The sequence below is a fragment of the Pelecanus crispus genome, chromosome 1, assembly GCF_030463565.1.
Source record: "Pelecanus crispus isolate bPelCri1 chromosome 1, bPelCri1.pri, whole genome shotgun sequence".
Taxonomy (NCBI): Eukaryota; Metazoa; Chordata; class Aves; order Pelecaniformes; family Pelecanidae; genus Pelecanus; species Pelecanus crispus.
This window is the reverse complement of record NC_134643.1, coordinates 45,598,465-45,617,035: the sequence shown is the minus strand read 5'-3', so window position 1 is coordinate 45,617,035 and position 18,571 is coordinate 45,598,465. Positions and strand designations below refer to the sequence as shown.

General features: G+C 42.9%; 1 protein-coding gene across 5 annotated transcripts in view; it reads left to right on the top strand.

Moving 5' to 3' along the window:
• The first annotated feature begins 978 nt into the window (after positions 1 to 978).
• The window catches only part of PPP1R12A (protein phosphatase 1 regulatory subunit 12A), a 123,213-nt gene continuing 105,620 nt past the window's right edge, over positions 979 to 18,571 (top strand). For all 5 annotated transcript variants that reach the window (XM_075707612.1, XM_075707631.1, XM_075707624.1 and 2 more), the window contains exon 1: positions 979 to 1,215. In XM_075707612.1, the coding sequence (XP_075563727.1) occupies positions 979 to 1,215 (237 nt within the window). The remainder of the gene's footprint in view (positions 1,216 to 18,571) is intronic.

Here is an 18,571-nt window from a genome sequence, read left to right as displayed (position 1 = left end):
TTTGCCAACGCAGGCAGAAATGGTGATGCTGTTGCGTGTGACACAGGCCACGGGCAGGGCCAGGTAGCACAGGCCACGGGCAGGGCCAGGCAGCACAGGCCACGGGCAGGGCCAGGCAGCACCTCGGACGAAGCTGCCCGACAGAGGCGGAGGATCAGCGCGCTTCCAGCCACAGAAGCCCCCGGGAGCCGCACGCCCAAAGCCTGGCTTAGGTTTTTGGGTGTAAGGCCTACACCAGATGTGCCCCAACAAACCACGCCGTTCCCTCTCCCCACACACTTCAAGTACATCCCCGGTCACCCTTCGGTGTTGGCCGTTTAACTGTCAAGGCCCACAGCGCTTTTTGAGTGTGTTTTTTCAGCCTTGAGCGCAGACGCAGACCGCAGCGGGAGAAGGCCGGTGCCCCGGCCTCCCCCGAGGCGAGGCGAGGCGAGGCGAGGCCCGGGCAGGCAGCGGGCGCCGTGCGGGGCCGCACCGCCGGCCGCCTCCCGGCCCGGCTCTTCCCCTGCGGTCGGACTTCCGCCCCGCCGGGGCAGGGGAAGCCGGTGACCCCTTCGGCTGAACTCTTGAACTCCCGGGCCCGGGTTGAGGCAAACCCCGCCGGCCTCGCCCCAGTCACAACACAGGCGGCGGCGGCGTCGCTCCCGTACCGCCCCGCCCAGCCCCCCGCCCGCCACTGACACCACCCGCCCCGCCCCGCCCACGCATCCGTGCGCACCCCCCCCCCCCCCCGGCACAGGTTCCCCCCCCGCCTCCGGCTCCGCCCAGTCCCGCCTCCCGCCGCGAAATCTCGCGGGGTTATGCTAACGAGGCCGCCGCCGCCGCCCCGCCCCGCCGGGTCCCTCCCGCCCTGCGCCCTCCATCTGGGTGGGTGAGCGAGCGAGGGCGAGTGCGGGCCGCGGTGCGCTGTGGGATACTGGCGGTATATAGCCTATCCTCGGTGCGGCGTTAGCTAAGGGGGCCCGGCAGGAGCGGGGTATGAAGATGGCGGACGCCAAGCAGAAGCGGAACGAGCAGCTGAAGCGCTGGATCGGCTCCGAGACCGACCTGGAGCCGCCCGTGGTCAAGCGCAAAAAGACCAAGGTGAAGTTCGACGACGGCGCCGTCTTCCTGGCCGCCTGCTCCAGCGGGGACACCGAGGAGGTGCTGCGGCTGCTGGAGCGGGGCGCCGACATCAACTACGCCAATGTGGACGGGCTCACCGCGCTCCACCAGGTCGGTGCGGGGCCCTTCCCGCCGGCGGGGGCGGTGGGGGGCGGTGGGTGGGTCGGGCCGAGCCGAGCTCGGCGGCGGGACCGGGGCTCGGGCAGGCGGGGAAGGGGGGGGCGAGGCCGGCCGGCGAAGTGCCCCCCCGGGAGGAGGTGGAGGAGGAAGGGGCCGGAGGCGGCTGCTCTCCCCTCCGCTGGGGGGTGTCGGGGCGGGGAGGGGCCGGCAGCGGGAGGCGGTGGCGAGCGGGGTCAGGCTCGGGGGCGGCCGGCCGGAGGGGGCCGCGGCCCGGGCTGGAGGGGGCGAGAGGCTGCGCCCCCTCCCCGCGGGCCGGGCGTCGGAAGGGGGCGGCCGGGCCTCTCCTCCGGCGGGGAGGAGGTGCCGGTGACCCTCTTTCGCTTTCCCCCCGCTCGCCTCGCTTCCCCGCTTGGCAGCGCCTCCCTCGGGAGGGGCGGCGGGGAGCGGGCCCTGCCCCGAGCGGTCGGGGAGGCAGCTGGGGGGGCCGGGGCAGGTGCCCCCGGCGCAGGGGTGGCGGCCGGCAGGTGAGGGAGGCGGGCCCGCCTCGGGGGGCGCTTCCCCCGGCGGCCGCTGCCCGGGATCCCGGCCGCAGTTTCCTGCTTCCCCCGCCTCCCCGGCTTCGCAGCAGCTGAGCCGATTAAGCCCCGCTCGCGTGTGCGGAGACGGATCATCGATTTCTCGCCGGTTCCTTGAGGGGAGCCAGCGTTTTGTTCCTAATACAGACTTCGCGTATCAGTAACAGGCTGCTCGCTTTCTTGAGCGATGGCTTCTGCCGCAGTGTGAAGGCTGAGCTTTAAGGGGAGCAGGGCTCTTACAGTCTTCCTCCGTGCGTTGGAGAGCGGTGAAAAACCGAATCCATATTGCTTTGTTCTGGTGTGGGTATGTGGGAGGGGGGTTGGTGCCGAGGGAGAGAACTTTCACTTGGGGCAGGGGGGGAATGGAAGGGAAACTGGCTGTGAAGTTTCCTCAAAATGGATGCTTTGTGCATGTTGAACTTCATAGCACTCTGATTGGAATCTCAAAACGTTAGCCAAATAAGGAAAGGCTGTGGCAATCCGGAGATAATGCGGGTTTGCCTGAATAGTTTTTGTTTCTCTAGAAGGCCAAAAGCTTCCACACAATATTAAATTCACTGGATAGCCAAAAAGCAAAGAATGATCTTTGACAGGTTAGCTGCTTATTCTTAAGTTTAGAAGTTGTTCAGTAGTTTAAAAAAAAAAAAATTCTTAATGATTATAAGACATAGGTTGACCAAGTAGAAACCTTCCCAAGACGGTTAGGTGAGGTAATTAGGATGTTGTTGTTATACAGTGACTTTCTTAAATTCACTGCCTTATTTTTGTTTAATGTATTTTACACATCCTGTGTAGATTTTTTGAGGAGGTAGGGCTCTACAAATACCTAAGTTGCCCCGTAGTACTGGATAGAATCCCCTCTTAAACATAAGATGTAAAACTCCACCACTCTTTGCTCTATTTCCTGTGTATAAGTTGTCACTTGCTCCCCTGTAAAGGGTACTGGCTTACTTTCAGTTGTGAACTGAACCGGAAGAATGAATGTGTGTTGTGGTTAAGCCTGTCAGCGTTACTGCAGCATGGTTACCTGACTTCAGGCCAGCCTGTCACTTCGTAGCGAGGTTTTATGTATTTATCCTTCTCTAATCAAGTTATGATTGCTTCATGCTTCCAGGGAGCTCTGTATTAGAAGTTATACCTTAACTGGTTAGATTGTTGGGTCTACGAGTTACTGTACTCCAGTGATTGGTAGGAAAGGATGACGTTCGGATTAACTCTATTGTTAGAATTAGAGATGAATGGTGGTGTCTCTCTTCATGAAGTCCAGATGGCATTTTCAAAATGTCTTTGATATTACATACAACAAAGCTTTCATCAAGATCATTCTGAGCTTATTCTCCTCTTTTTACCTGTAGTCGGCTTGCAGTTTGGAAGGGCAAAGTCTAAGGGAGCAGAGGTGAAGATTTACATCAATGCTAAAACTCTTGCTCACTCTCCTCCTCCTCCACCCCCCCCCCCCCGCCCCCCAGTGATACCAAAGAGCCTTTTCTTGTTTCATGATACTAAAAGCAAATAAGAAAATCAATTGTGATGTTACAATCCTCTTGAGGTAGTCCAGTAAATGACTGTTGCCTGTTGCTATAAAAAAAAAAGACATATAACAAACACTTGCCCATGACTACCTCTGTATGGTTTTACTTTGTTATTATCAATAAATCTTATTCTCTTCTAACATGCCATATGAAAGGTGCAAAACACTCATGATGCAGTCTATAACATGAATGCATTTGATCAGATTTGGCTGTGGCATGGAACAAAGCTATATCTGCTCCGAAAGGAAACTCTTCAAAAACTTGTCATTCTTCCTCACAGAGTTTTGTCTGACTGATTTCAGTTGTGTTGAAGTCCACATTGTTGTGTTTAAGACTGCCATGGTTTGCTGTTCCTTGTGTTTTTTGTTTGTGGTTTGGGGTTTTTTTTTGTGTATGTTTGTCAGATCCAATGTAGATTTTAGTGCTTCACAGGAATAAATTTATCTCAGTAAAGATAAAGTGACTCTACCTTTTTTGGGTTATGTCCTTTTTGTATTGCATCTGACTTTTTTTTTATTTACTGGGAACAAATGCATATGTCTGAAATAGCAGTCAAATTAAATATTTAATACACTATTCAGCCTTTGTTTTTTCAGCTAGCTATGACAGTTATAGGAAGAGTCTTAAGCTATGTTTTCTTTTCCACAGCCCAGGTGGTTGGAAGTGCTGAGGGGAAAGTACCATTAATCCTGAAATTCCGGTGAACTTAAGATCTGGTCTTTAATGGAGCATCAAGCTTTGTTTCTAAAGCCATTAGCCAAACTTTTCCTGTACCAGTGGGCTAGAATGTAATAACCATCAGCAAGCTTTATGTAGAATTGTTCTCTTAATGCATATGGGAAAGAAAAAAAAGACAAATTGGCTTGGTAGCTTAGAGAAGGAAGGAGGAGAGCATACGCAGGTACTTTCTTCACCTCTTGACACTGCCAGTGGTTGATTTTGTTTTATATTTACACGTGCGTAAATGAGCAGACTTGAGTGCATCATAGCTGAGGACATGCCAATTAAATTTCTTTGAGTTAAAAATATCGCAGAAGGGGAAAAAATTGTCATTAGATTATGATTATTATTCCGGTATGTAATGTTGGATTCAAATGTCATTCTCTTTCAAGAACTTGTTTTAGCATACATTCAGGTTAGGCCTTCAGCACAAAGGACGAATATAGGTATACTGTTTTTCTGTCTATGGGAGATACATGCAGTGTAGGATACTGCGGCAGGATAGTATGCATTCTGCTGGAATATCCTACGTTGTATACATCTTGTGTGTATATGTCTGTAAGACCAGAAAACTTACTTTTAAATTAGATGTTAAATTTACAATCGGATGTCTGTTCCATGAATTTAGTGGAGGTTGAAGTTGATTGTCCGTGCATGCGATATTTAAAAACAGTTGTCATGCAAGATGAGATCTAACTTGCAGACAGTACAGCTTTTCTCATCTGCCTTAACAATTGAATGTAAGGAGAAATTTGGAGAAAAATGGAGCCCAGAGGTGAGCTGTGACCTCGCAGGTTAGTAGTTTCCTCAGTGTGTTGGGAAGGTGGGGAGGGAAGTGGCACATTCTGCAGTAATGTAAAGAAGAGACTGTATGCTGTTTTCAGGAAGACCTGGTCCCTTCTAGGGCAGTCATATTTATTTGGAGTTGGATTCAGTTCTGTCACCCTGAAAGCTTAGCACCTGTCCTTCCTCAGAGTTTGGATACCCTCTGCCTCTCTTCCCTTGCCTTCCATGAAGGAGGACTTGGTTCACTAGCTCTGATTGGAATTTATTGCTTAAGTGACTGAAAGTAGTTTGTCTAAAAGTTATGTACAGCTTTCTACGGGAAAGAGGAGCCCACCCTTTCTGGGCAGCACCATGGGAAGGTTGCTTGTACTGGGGAGGGACCGTGATGTGACCAGTTTCCTGGAAGGCTGGATTTCCTGTGCACGTTGCTCCCGTGGGAGCATGGGCTGTGCACTGTGGAGTACCTGCATGCTCCTGATAAAGGCAGCAGCTGAGATGAGGCTATGGTTAGGTATGGCAATTTATGCAGCCTGCTTTTTGGCTGCCCTTTTTCTTTGAGGCTGCTCAGACTTAGGAGGTGGTAACCTGGTTTTTGGCCTCATTCTCTTCTGGGGGAGGAAGGTGGGTGTTGCAGCCTAATTCCAACACAGAGCATGAAAGGAGCCTGTCCTGCTGGCTTGCTCTTGCTTCTTTCTGGGGAGGGTACTGCTTTGGAGGTAAGATAAGGGAAATTGTCTTGGCTGTTTGTGCATGGGGATCATTGAGTACTGTAGGTGTTGTCAGTGGTGAAGACAGGACAGCAAGAGAGGCTCCTTATCCTTAAGGAAGGGTTCATGTGGTCTTTTTTTGTTCAGGACAAGTACAGTTTAATTAAGCAAAGTTCCCCAAAGGCTGTCTCTCTGTTGGCAGTGTTTTTCTGCAACTCTTCAAGTACTAAATTGAATATGAAGGTGAGACTGTTTTACCCACATTATAGCTATGTATTAGTTTGCAGGTATAACAGTATGCAGTGTTAAATAGAAATTTTGGTTTGATGCCACTGCTGTAGGACTCTGCTGTGTTGATCCCTGAGTAATTAAGATGCTGAGAAACTCTTCATAAGTGTGTTTCACTGAACACTTATTCTTTCTAACTGATCAAGGGCAGTTGTTGCTGTCTTAATATTTCCTGTGGGTTCCATGGGATTTATTTCTTGGATAAGTAGTACCTTCCTTTACGGGAGTTTCTGCGATAGCTTGTGAAAAATTCTGTCAGGACTCCTGGTGGCATGCTCATAGTAGCTGATACGGTAAAGGGTATCGTTACAGTAGGCATCAACTGTTGTCCTTGTTACGATGTCTTTTCAAACAGCAGGGAGTGATGAAAAAGAGACATAAAATCTACCAGCACTGGATCCCTTTGCCTTAAACTTGATAGAGGGCATTAAGGCTGCACTGTTGGGATCCTTTTTGATGAATGATAACACAGGTCATGTATTTGAGCTGGGGCCACAGCATGCGGAGCATGTCAAGTCATAAGAGCAAAGAACAGGTTGCTACCGTCTTAAATCTCTAGGGTGTTTGCATCATAGCAGCAGCACCCAACAACCAAGGGTAAGGAAGGTATGGAAATAGCTCAAAGCTATCTTAGTAACCTCCTAGCTATGACTTTTGCACTGCCTCTTTTGGAGAGTGAAAATACTGGTGTGTGTGGTAAACCTGGTAAATTTTCAAGACTGTCAAGTAAGAGAACTTCCTTTTGTGCAGGAAGGTTTGTACTCTGTTATGAACCAGACACTAAATCTCACTGTTTGGAGGGGAAACAACCTCCCACCCACCAAACCCCCTAATGCTCTCATTGTAGATGATATACAACTGAGAATTTTGGAGTCATTTGCTCAGCTTATATTATGTTATCCTGATTTATTTTTTTAATTCTGTATCTGTACAACAAAACACAGAAAATGAGTCCTGAAATAAATGTAATGTTGACTTCACTGAGTGATTAGACTACAGAGGCATATTTGTTTAAAATCCCCTTTGTAATATGAGTTGGTTCTTGTGTGGGCTATAGATCTTTCTCTCTGTAGTTACAGTAGCTAGGTTCAGATTCTACAATAAGTACTTGTTAACTTCCTACTGATCTTGTCGTCCAGGATTTTTTTTTTACCCTTTGAAATGGAGGCAGGAAGAGATAAAAAAATGTGATTCTATATAATATACTTTAGTAAAAATAGTGGAAACTTAAATTCTGCATTCAAATGAATTGTGTTTTGCTTGGTGTGTTTATAAAAGAAACAAATAACAATCTTTTCACCTTTCTAGGTTTATTATCTCCAAGTAGCTCTTGGCCTCTTCATGGTCTGTGAAGTTTGAACCTGGGGCTTCTGTGTCTGGTTACATAGCAGTGTTCACTGCTATGGATATTTCCTGTGCACAAATAGAACAACCCAAGTGAAATCTAGCATATAGTAATTATTTTAATTATTTAAAGCAAGTTTCCCTGTTGGTGTAACTGAGAGACTTCTTAAACTTACCTATCATGGAGGGAAGACTTCCACATTCAATGTAAGGATGAATTCAGCTGGTAGGGCTTTAGTACTTACTGAAGCTAATGTTCAGGGGCAATTTATTCTGGTCTATAGCTCTGAATTTCACTGTAGCATTAATACTGCTTCTGCAGTAAAGCTTTGTCCATCGTATTCTGGCATGTTCTTGGTATTGTTAGAACACTTTTTTTCATGAGAAATCATCAAAAGCACCTTGTAATGGTAGATGAGATGTGCTCTGGCCTGTATGAATAAAACTGATGTTAAATGCATTTGATTTGAGGCCTTTTTGATCTTGGCATTGTAGTAGCAAGTGTGTTATTTTTTACCAAATTACTAAATTTCAGTTTGCTAGCTAAATCTGAGGCTAGGAGACAGGTGTAGTCAGTACAAATCATTAGTAGAAGTACAACTTAAGTCTTCTAACTGAGGATCTGTATTGCAGGCTTAAGGGTATATGCTAAATTTTAGCTGGAACAGATGGTTTGACAGGCTCTTGGCCAGTTCTTTGCTTGTTTACCCCTTTGCTAGTACTCTTGCTTGCTCTCTTTCTCTCAGAGTTGTTACTTGGGCTAGTAAGACGCTTCTGCAATCTTAAAAATTGAGAGCCCAGCAATTGCTTGCTTCTTTCTGTGTAATTGTGACTCCCTTGAAGCTGGGCCGACAGGGTGTGGAATTGAGGAACATGTGTGTGTTACTGCAAATACTTAATTTTTATCCAAGCATATATTCAGATGGATTACACTTAGATATCTAACTAATATGCTCTGAAAGGAATGTGGTGGTAGTTTTGTACAACTATAGCATGAGTACATCCTTCTGGGACTCTTGCAACAAAGAAATTGTAAGTTACTCCTTGTTGCTGCCATACTGTAGTATCAATATAGAATATATGCATATAGAACATGCAATGTTATGAGCACATTTAACTAACAAATGTTATATCAGTGCTTAACACTATATCTTCCTTCATTGATCTGGGCAACTGTAAAAATGCAAACTGGAATGCAGCTGCAAGGCAGTGGAGCTGTCGGTAAGCTGGGCAGCTTCTGATGCTGCTGGATGGGTGGAGACATTCCAAGCTGCTTTACTTTCCTATATGCATTCCTGAAATGACAGTCAATGGAAAGCATGGCATAAGAGTGGCAGCATTCCTCAGCTGTTTCCCTTCTAGTAATCTCAAGACTGTAAGGGTAGAACAAGAAGGCAAAAGATGATCAGGGTACTTGGGGGTGGGGGGGAAGCATTTCTTGATTTCTTTTTTTTTTTTTAAATGCTTTGTTTTGAGAAGATCTGGTACCCAGCTTTTCAGTTGTTTTTTGAGAACATTGAATCAGCCACTGTGCTTATCCTGGAAACACTGAATCTTTGATGACTCATTCACAAAACCAAAATTAGAGCAATATGATGAAGTCTTTGAACAAGACTGTTTCCCATTTATGCTTGAGTGGTGTTAGCACTTACCCCATTAACAATATATTTCTTGGACTAATGGCTTCTAAAGGTCTGTTAAACAGAGTGAAGAGTGGAGTTGGCTTTAAGTAGAGGGTGAAGCCCCTGAAAAAAAACTTGACCAGCAAATGCAGCCTCACTTTGGGCCTACACAGAGAAGTAGGTTTGTCTTCAAGGCTGCAAGTAAATAGTTCTTATACTATTGTAGCTTCTGAATACTTTAATTTTACATTTGGTCTATAACTGTCACATAACCATCTATTTTGATGCTAAAATATCTGTAAACTGTGGTTGTTAGAAATGGTTCCAGCTCTAAAACATTCTGTCAGGGGGATTTTCTTAAAAAAAAAAAATCTGAAATATCCTTTGATTTATTTTCCCATGTTATGATTGTAATTCCTGATCTTGAGTTCAAACTATGACAGCTTGCTTTGACATGATCAGTTAGCCTGCCAGTGGTGATTACTATGCAAGTTTTAGTTCTGGGGTGATTATTTAGTTTTGTTGTTGCTGTTTTACCATCCTGACAGTGAAGCTAGAAGAGTAACCAAAGTATCTTCTATATGCATACTTGAGTATTTGAGGTTTCTTGTACACCAGGGGATTACATGCAAGTCTTGGCCTGTGTTGTGGATCTGAAATATATATGTGCCTCTTTTCATGTGAATTTCATTTTCCTGTTATTTTTTTGGCCCTTTTGCAGAATGACTAGAGTGAATGTTAACTTGTTTGTTAATAGTTCTGCTTCAAACTTTTAGGATGACCTTACCTAACAGTATTTTTCTTAAAATTTCACACTTGAATTGAGTATTTGTCTAAGGCAAGATATGCAATATCTTCATCTGGTAACAAAGGTGAACAGAGCTGACAAGTGCGTATACTGATGTATGTGTGTGGTCAGTGCTACCTTCTGAAACACTTCACTTGGATGAAGCTTTCACTGAGAAGCTGTGTTGCTCTGTCAAATCCGGGATCCTTGTGGGCCCCTTTTGAAACCAAAATACTGTCTCGGACTTCTGGCTTTGAAACTTTTGGCTTACTAATGTCCCAAAATTTGCTATAGTGTTCTTGATTGAAAACCTGTGCTTCCACTACTGAAGTGGAAAATCTGTTATTTTAAAGCTGCAAAGCATGTCATCCCAAGTTTTAACAAAGGTGTTGTTGCTTGCAATATGTTCACAAATGCATGCAATTATACTTGAATGAGTAGGCTTAATTAAGTGAATAATCTTAATGAAATCAATGAGAGTTTTCAAAAAATGTGTCCCCACCCCCATCCCAGAGATGAAACAATCCAAAGCTATTGGTATTATCTCCTCGATGAGTCTTAATTTTTACTACCTTTCCTGTATTCTGTGGCATGTAAGTAACCCTGCTTATTGTTGTTGCAGCATTAAGTTCCTTTTTTTTATCCAGTTACAAAAAGTCAACAACTCTTAAACTTGTTTTACTAACCTGTTCTTCGGAAATGTTTTCAAATCAATCCAGCCTGGTGCTTTAGGTGTTGAACTTGCTGCAAACTTGGGAAAAATGAATTGCCTTAGGTTTTAATCAAAGTGAAAAGTGAAGATTGGGGTGCCAGCATTATGCCTGTGGGCCAAACTGGGACTCCTGTTGTTAAGTAATAATCTCATTTCTATCAAACCATATAAAACAATGTTTTTATAAAGTTTGCCAAACTTCAGAATTTGCTACCACTTATATTTTGTTCAGCTGCTGCAATGTGAATTATTTTAGGTCCTAACTATAAAGATTTTTTTTCTTGAGGAGTATGTGCTTTGTCTCCTACTCAATGAGAAATAAAAGTTTAACTTTATCTCTTTAACAAGAATTTTTGTGTAACATCAATTTCTTGGCTTCCGAGAATAGTGCAGCAGAGGGTGGGTTGCGCTAACACTAGCTGTCACTGGGTTTTTGTTTGTCAGTCTCTGGATGTGGCTTTCTGGTCACTCATTTTCTACTTGCTTGCAGACAACCTAGCCAAATGCTTAGCATTTGTATCTCTGTACAGCTACACTTGTGTGTATGTAATAGTGGTATTGAATGCTAATACTTGTATGTCACAGTACTTATTGGGCATTTGTATGCTTAGTAAGAGAAGCAACTTTCCCCCATCTCTGTAAAGGAGTAACTTAACAGATTAGTGGCTCTTGTGCTTAACACTTGCAGTATTCTTGTAAAATACTGAAGAAGGCCACTGACAAGTATACGATTGCCCTCTGTTTTAGTTGAGCTGCTCTCACACTTGGGTTTATGGCAAATAATTTCTTCATATTTTTACCTGCAATTCGCAATGTCATGCCTTATCCACAATCTACCTGGCTTTGGCCTGATCTGTGAAATGTGACTTCAAAGAAAGCTCATGAAGTTGTTGTATAAACAAGTTTTACCTATAGCTGTAGGTAAATACAGCAGTGGTCATTTAAAAACTACTGTTTCAAAGCAAAAACCAGGACAACTAAGTGCAAATGCCAGAAGACATATTGCATATTTTGTAGAACTGTTTTATCAGTTACTGACCCATGTAAGAAGATGTGGGGGTGGCGTAACTCTTTTCCAGTTGTTTTCTGAGCAATTGAAAAGGATGCTGTACTCCATAATATAGTAAAAAAAGTGTCAGTTGTAATTATAGGTCTGTGCAAGCTCAAGTGGTGTTTGGATTTTTAGAATACCTTCTCTTTGTTAAAAGATTTGACTGCTGCAAATAAATACTGCTGGAAATGTTGCACGTGCTTCTAGAATAAGAATAATAATTTTCATTTTGGTACACAAATAGCTCCAAGTATAGACATCATGAATGTAAAACTTGGGGGGGGGGGATATCTGAATTAATTTATAGATTGTAATAGCTTGTGAAAAGAAAGACCTAAGTTAGAGGAGCTGCAGTTGGGATCCAGGAAGAGGCTGTCTTGAAAAACATGCTTTGGCAACATATGCTGCTGTATGTAGCTGTAGATACTGATGTGAAATATGGAAACACAGGCAACCTCTGGCTGCTTGTATATAGGAATTTTGTTTTAAAAGAGGTATTACTTGGTTTTTCTGAAAGTGGGATGAGAGGTGTGTGTGGGGTTTTATCCTTTCCCTAATTTCCTCTAGAGAGTTGTTCTTGAATTAGATTATCCTAGTGCTAAGCTCTGTATATAGTTATCCTTCACTTAAAACTAGTAATTCTTGACGAATTCCTTGCTAATGGGCTAGCTCTGCACTAATGAATAGCAGTGATGATCTAATTTCATAAGGCTGTCGAGTTTGGAATCCATGTGCTGTTCTAGTGTCTAAGCAATGGTAAAGGCAGTGCTGTCTTATGATGAGGTTACTTTAAAAAAGCTAAATGCAGATTAGGCATATTTTCCTTTTTCTCCCCATAGAGGTGACTGAGCTTCATATAGTGATAACTGTAGCTAGTTGACTACTGTTAATTGGGAAAAATATTTAGTATCAGATACTCAGTTTACATGATGGTGTGGTAGATTACTTCTGCCTCTTTGGTAGTACCAGCATGTCAACTCTTCCGTTTTTATGAAGGGGAATGCGCAAGAGAAGGTATTTATGTCCTGGCAGGAGAAGCCCATTTCCATTTAGCTGTCCCTTTGCCTTTTTGATAATGCGATTCTTTTTTTGTGATTTTTTTTTTGTGGCAGCTTTACATATGTATATATTTATATATGTATATAAAAATGTATATATTAAAAAAGCAGTAATTGGTAGTGTCCATTCAGTGTATCTAAATTCTTAAACAGTACTTTCCCCACAGTCCCTAGAAAAGCAAAACTATACTATTTTGATAGGTGTGAGTATACCACAGATGATGGAAGTTCTGTTTGGAGAAACATGCATTATAGGCTTGAAGTGCCAGGTGATTCTGTGGTACTGTTGTAGCATGCCTAAGAAGAACTGTTTGATTTATCTTCTTGCTGGTTACAGATTAGCTAGTATTCAGGTTTAGTTTGTTGGTTTTGGTCTTGTTTAAGGCTAGAGGCTTCCCTGAAGTATTTGGATGTCACATTGCCTTCAGTAAGAACTTCATGCTCAAACATGTAATTTCCCTTCTCCCTTCAAGAAAAACTACCACCCTGAAGAAGCTTTATTAAAGACTAGTACAAATATTTAATATAGTTTTGAGTACAGATGAATACAGTTCTTCAGTAAAACAACTATTGAGTTCTGAGTTTTTTCTTAATCAGCATTTTCAGTTCACAATTCATACAGATCATGTAAAGTAAACATGAAACCTAAGTACCAGCTACAACATTGGTTATATTTGGTAGGATGATGGGAGTCCTACAGGTGATTAGCCAGTCACTTTAAGTAGTTGCTTCATTTTGTATCTACCAGTTGAAATTTATACATATGAACTCAGTTTGTCCAGTTTGAGAAGTGTGCCATGTCCAGAATGCTGTAGTAATTGCAAGTTCCTGATGCAAAGTGCCATTAACTAGACTTCAGAACCTCCCAATTTCTGCCTTGGGTTACAGATTTCCTATTGAAATTCAAATAAGCCTACTGTAACCATTTGGTGACTTGAATTTTTTCTTGATTCTAGCATAATTGTCCATCCTGTCACCAAGGCAGGAGTGGTACAGTAACCCGACAAGATGCTCATCTCCGTGTTTAGTGCAACAGGAAAGAAAAAATGTACGCACAACTCAAAATAAGGAGGGCACACTGCATTGGGTGAAGTTTTGTATTTTGATGTAGCAGATGGATTGACTGGATGACATGTTTGTGAGGGATTAAAATCAACTGAAATGTGTCTGGAGCTATCATCTGTTTTTGCTGCAAGAAGCTTACCCATGTGAGAATTGCTGTACCTGTGAACAAGTTACCATAGCTTTCTGGAGTCTAATCATTAGCAGATCCTCTGGCACAAGGGACATGGAAATAGCAGAGCTTTTCTAGATGTGTATGGAGCAGTTCCTGGGGGAAGATCAGCTGTTGGGTGTGAACTTCACTTTGGCTTTTGGAAAGTTTTTATGAGTCAGACAAGCCTACTAAAACAAAATACTTGATTAATAAGACAGTGGATTTTAAAAGCTGTTGATGCTATTAATTGTTTGGCATTCTTTTTTAGAGTAAGTGACCTGTCATGTCAGGTGTATATGCAGGATTAAAACATGAAAACAAGAAAGTGATGGTGTGGAAAAACTCACATCATAGTAGTCTTATTAAAGATGTTTTTTCAAAATACAGCATATCAATAAAAAGCTTCAGTAAAAGTTGAAGGCATGCAAATTATGGGAATTCCAATAGATACCAACCAGCACTTAAAAGTAACTTTCTATTAAAGAAGCCTTGTTGACATCAGAGCCATAGATTCTTCAGTGCCATAGTTTATCATCAACTACACAGAGATACGACTCAAGCTTTGCTTGAAGAGCTGATGTGTAGTTTACCCCTTTTTTGGAGAGCCTCCTGGGACTTTGTATCTTGTCAGCTGTTTGCTTACCTGCACATATAGTAATAAGTTCTTGGTGTTTTCAAGACACAAACTCTTGTGACTGTGTTTGGAAGGCTTTGCTGTCTTAATTACTTCTAGGATTTTGAGCACTTTCAGTTCTTCTCCTATAATTAGTTAGTACTATTTTGCATAGCTAAGTTAAATGACTTAAATATGGGAATATTTTCTTGGTGTGTTTTTCCTGTTCACTTTGCTTTGTCATGTTTCACTGTTGATAATGTATTTGATAACATGCTTTGCATTCTATTAATACTTGAAAGGTAAACAAATAACAGCCTAAGCCAACTGATTTGGACTGCTTTATTGCAGCTTAAACTATAAATATTACTTGGGTGTGAAAACCATTTAAACCTTAAACTGGAACCTTCAATTTTTAAAACAAAGGTGGTTTAAAATCTGGCTTCAGATGTTTGGCAGTTGAGCTCATATGATGGGCTGTAAAATTGAGGAGTGCCACTTAACTAGGAATGACATCATTAACTCTTTTATCAATATACTTCTGTACCTATCTTTGGTAGCCGTCTGATTCATGAGACCCATATTACATTGTACGGTTGCATAAGTTGCTCTTTGAAGAAGGTATTTTGACCTGGACAAAGGTGGGCACAGGGAAAGACTAGGTGGAAAATATTCCCCTGATCATGAGAGAGAACAGTGACAGAGGTAGGAATTTCTTTTAATCCAGGTAAATTGCTCCTTTTTATCTTTTTCTGTCCTCCTGTCTCCTTGCTGTGCTTGTGTTAAAGAAACTGGATCTTGGCAGTCATTCTTTTGAATGAATGAAGCCTCATAACTTCCAATAAATAAGTGTCACTGGTTAGTTACTTTTGCTTTTAGAGCTATAAAAGCAGGCTCTGAATTCAAGTCTGCATCTGTAGAGAGTTAAACAAGGTGCTGATGGTTATGGAAACCCAGCCTGTGCCCTATTTGGGTTTCTTTCTCCAAGAAAGGTCTGTTGTGTGTTTGTTTCCTTTCCTTGGTAGTATCAGCAACCATTGAAACTCAGGGTATTTACATCTCTGCTACTCTTGACTCCATGAAGATACCTAAGATGACACCCCATCCCCCCAAACCCCTGTGATTGCACTATAAATTTCTCTCTCTGGAATGTTTTAACTCTGCTTAACGCAAGCAATAGCAGAATGCAAGGAGTTGTTCCTGTAAAGCCAATTATGTGAACCAAAGATTTCTGTGAATTCTTGCTTTTGTCAGTCTCAGTGTGTAGATTGTGAAATGCTTCTGGCACTTCTAATGAGTCTTGATTCATTGAGAGTATTGATGACTCTGTTAGGCTATTTACCTTCTTAATCTCAAATATTTCTGGGTGAAGTCCAATTTTAGTAACAATCTGGCTTTAGAAGTTGCATATAAGAACTCCTTAAATTCTTACCTTAAGACGCAGGTAATTTGCCCGCTTTAGGCACAGTGCGGCACGTGGGTTTTCTGCAATTTTCTTGATTTCTGAATGTAAGACTTGAAGTTCCAGATACTTCAATGACTGAGTTTTGTCAGTTGGTGGAACCTGACTCCATGATAACACAATTCTTGGAAAAAAGCTAACCACTCCAGTGAATATTGCAAAAAGTTGTCAGTCTCTTGGAGGAAAATATGATTCCCTCCTTCCTCAAAACACTTTAGTCATACAACAGTAATACCGTTGCCAATTTAAAAGAGGATGCTGAATGAAGGGAAGTTGCTGCTTAGAAGATTGTGTTGATACATGAAGGGTGAGTAGGAGACTGTTGGTGGCCTGCTGGAATAACTAGGGAAAGGTAATTTGTCTGTTTTGTGGGGGTGGAAGGGATGAGAACAGCCCTTAATTTGTAAAATTACACCTTCAGGTTGGCACAATGCCTAAACTGAAAGATACAATTAGGCAGCAAGCTGCTGGCTAAATGGACAGGTCCATCATGCTAAGAGGATCCTCTCTTTAGCCAGCAAGGCGTGCATTTCTGCGGTTGAGCCAGTAGTTCTGTCTACTTTGCTATCTTGTATTTGAATGTATATTCTGAGGCCTCTTTAACCTGAGGCTTTTGGCATGTCATCAGGTTTATCCCTTTGGCTCTGTCACAGCTAATGTCCACAAAAGCAAGAATCAAAGGGAAGTGCTGCATCTCGCTGAATGAGTGCAAAATGTCAGATTGGACTGGTCATGGTAAAGGCTGTAGGAGTTGCAATATGAAGTAAAGCTCACTGATAAACTTGTGCTGTAGTTATAAGCAACTGCGGAGAAGAAAAGTTGTGTTTTTGCAGCAGAAATAGATATCCTTTATCAGCACATACCAAGAGGTTGTAGGTAAGAGCAAACTCGTAGTGGATTTGATTGTCTAGTTTTAAAAGTACTTGAAGGCATCTGACTTTCTGATCTGTCTATTGCACTTAAAGAACTCTTAGTTTCTAGCCCAAATAGTGGTAGTATATTTTTAAAACAGGCTGTTGTGATGGTTATGGTGTAAGTGTATATATTTTTCTCCTCTCCCACTTCAAGTGTAAACTACACTATGGTTAACAGTTCTTAATATTGTGAGTGGCTTTTCTTTGCAGCTATTAGGAGGAGATGTTTCCATGCCATATAGTTTGTTGACTCTCGTGGCATCCCTTGAGTTAGGCAGGTGTGCTCTAGAACTTTCAGATGTATAGTAGTGATGTAATTAACGTGTAATATCTCCATGTTATTACTACGTCTTCATACTGTTTTTACTAGAGTTTTGGCAGCCTTGTTTAACCAACAGTACTGCTGCTTAGCTGGTTGACAGTACTCTTTGGCCATAAAACCAATAGTTAAAATTTTGGCTTTAATTATGTCTCTGAATCTTTGAAGTACTAGACTCTTACAACATTCTTTCTGAGCTTGGGAATTCAAGCGAATGTGTTAGCAGTAACTTTTTTAGAAGAATGTTCACATTGGCAAACTTGAACTTTGTCCTCTCTAATCTATGTTTGTGTTGTTTGACCTGTCACTTCAATATACGTACCACATACAATGAAATAATTATGAATTTTCTGTATGGTCATAGTTCTTCTCTATATTATGCCAGTAGTTGTAACACTTTGTACTTCCACTAAGTGCAGGAAGCCAGTAATCCTGTTTTTCTGAGTTCTTGTGAAGGACTGCAGGGAAGGAGAAGCATGGACACGGTGCACTTGCTAATCCGCAAACATACATTGAGTTGTACGTGGCCACTGAATCTGAAGATAGAGGAGAAGTCTTTGAATGCATGAAGCCAAAATGCTTACCTGCCATTACTGTGTTATGGGATTATTGAATTTGTAATTTCATCCAATACTTGAGCTGAAACTGCTAGACACAGATGTTAAATTCTTCAGTAGTAGCTGAATCTCAATAGTAAAGTTTAGTGCAACTTCTACCTTAGCTGATGAAGTTCTTGTACACTTGCTTTGTTGAACTTAGATTATGTTTAATATCTTTATCAACGATCTGGATGAGGGGATTGAGTGTGCCCTCAGTAAGTTTGCAGATGACACCAAATTGAGTGGGAGTGTCAATCTGCTGGGGGGTAGAATGGCCCTGCAGAGGGACCTGGACAGGCTGGACCGATGGGCTGAGGTCAACTGTATGAGGTTTAACAAGGCCAGGTGCCGGGTCCTGCACTTGGGTCACAACAACCCCATGCAACGCTACAGGTTTGGGGAAGAGTGGCTGGAGAGCTGCCTGGCCAAGAAGGACCTGGGGCTGTTGGTAGACAGCCGGCTGAACATGAGCCAGCAGTGTGCCCAGGTGACCAAGAAGGCCAACAGCATCCTGGTTTGTATCAGGAATAGTGTGGCCAGCAGGAGCAGGGAGGTGATTGTCCCCCTGTACTCGGTGCTGGTGAGGCCGCACCTGGAATACTGTGTCCGGTTTTGGGCCCCTCAGTACAAGAAGGACAAGAACTGCCTGAAAGGAGGTTGTAGTGAGGTGGGTGTTGGTCTCTTCTCCCAAGTAGTTAGCGATAGGACAAGAGGAAATGGGCTCAAGCTGTGCCAGGGGAGGTTTAGACTGGGTATTAGGAGAAATTTCTTTACTGAAAGAGTGGCCAAGCATTGGAACAGGCTGCCCAGAGAGGTGGTGGAGTCACCATCCCTGGAGGTGTTCAAAAAACATGCAGACGTGGCACTTTGGGACATGGTTTAGTGGGTATGGTGGTGTGTTGGGTTGATGACTGGAATGATGGTCTTGGAGGTCCCTTCCAACCTTAGTGATTCCTAGTTTTACTTTCATTAAAAAATAATCCAGCCACCAAGCCAGGAAACATGAAATTATTCCTCTACCCTTAATTGGTTTAGTGGTGGA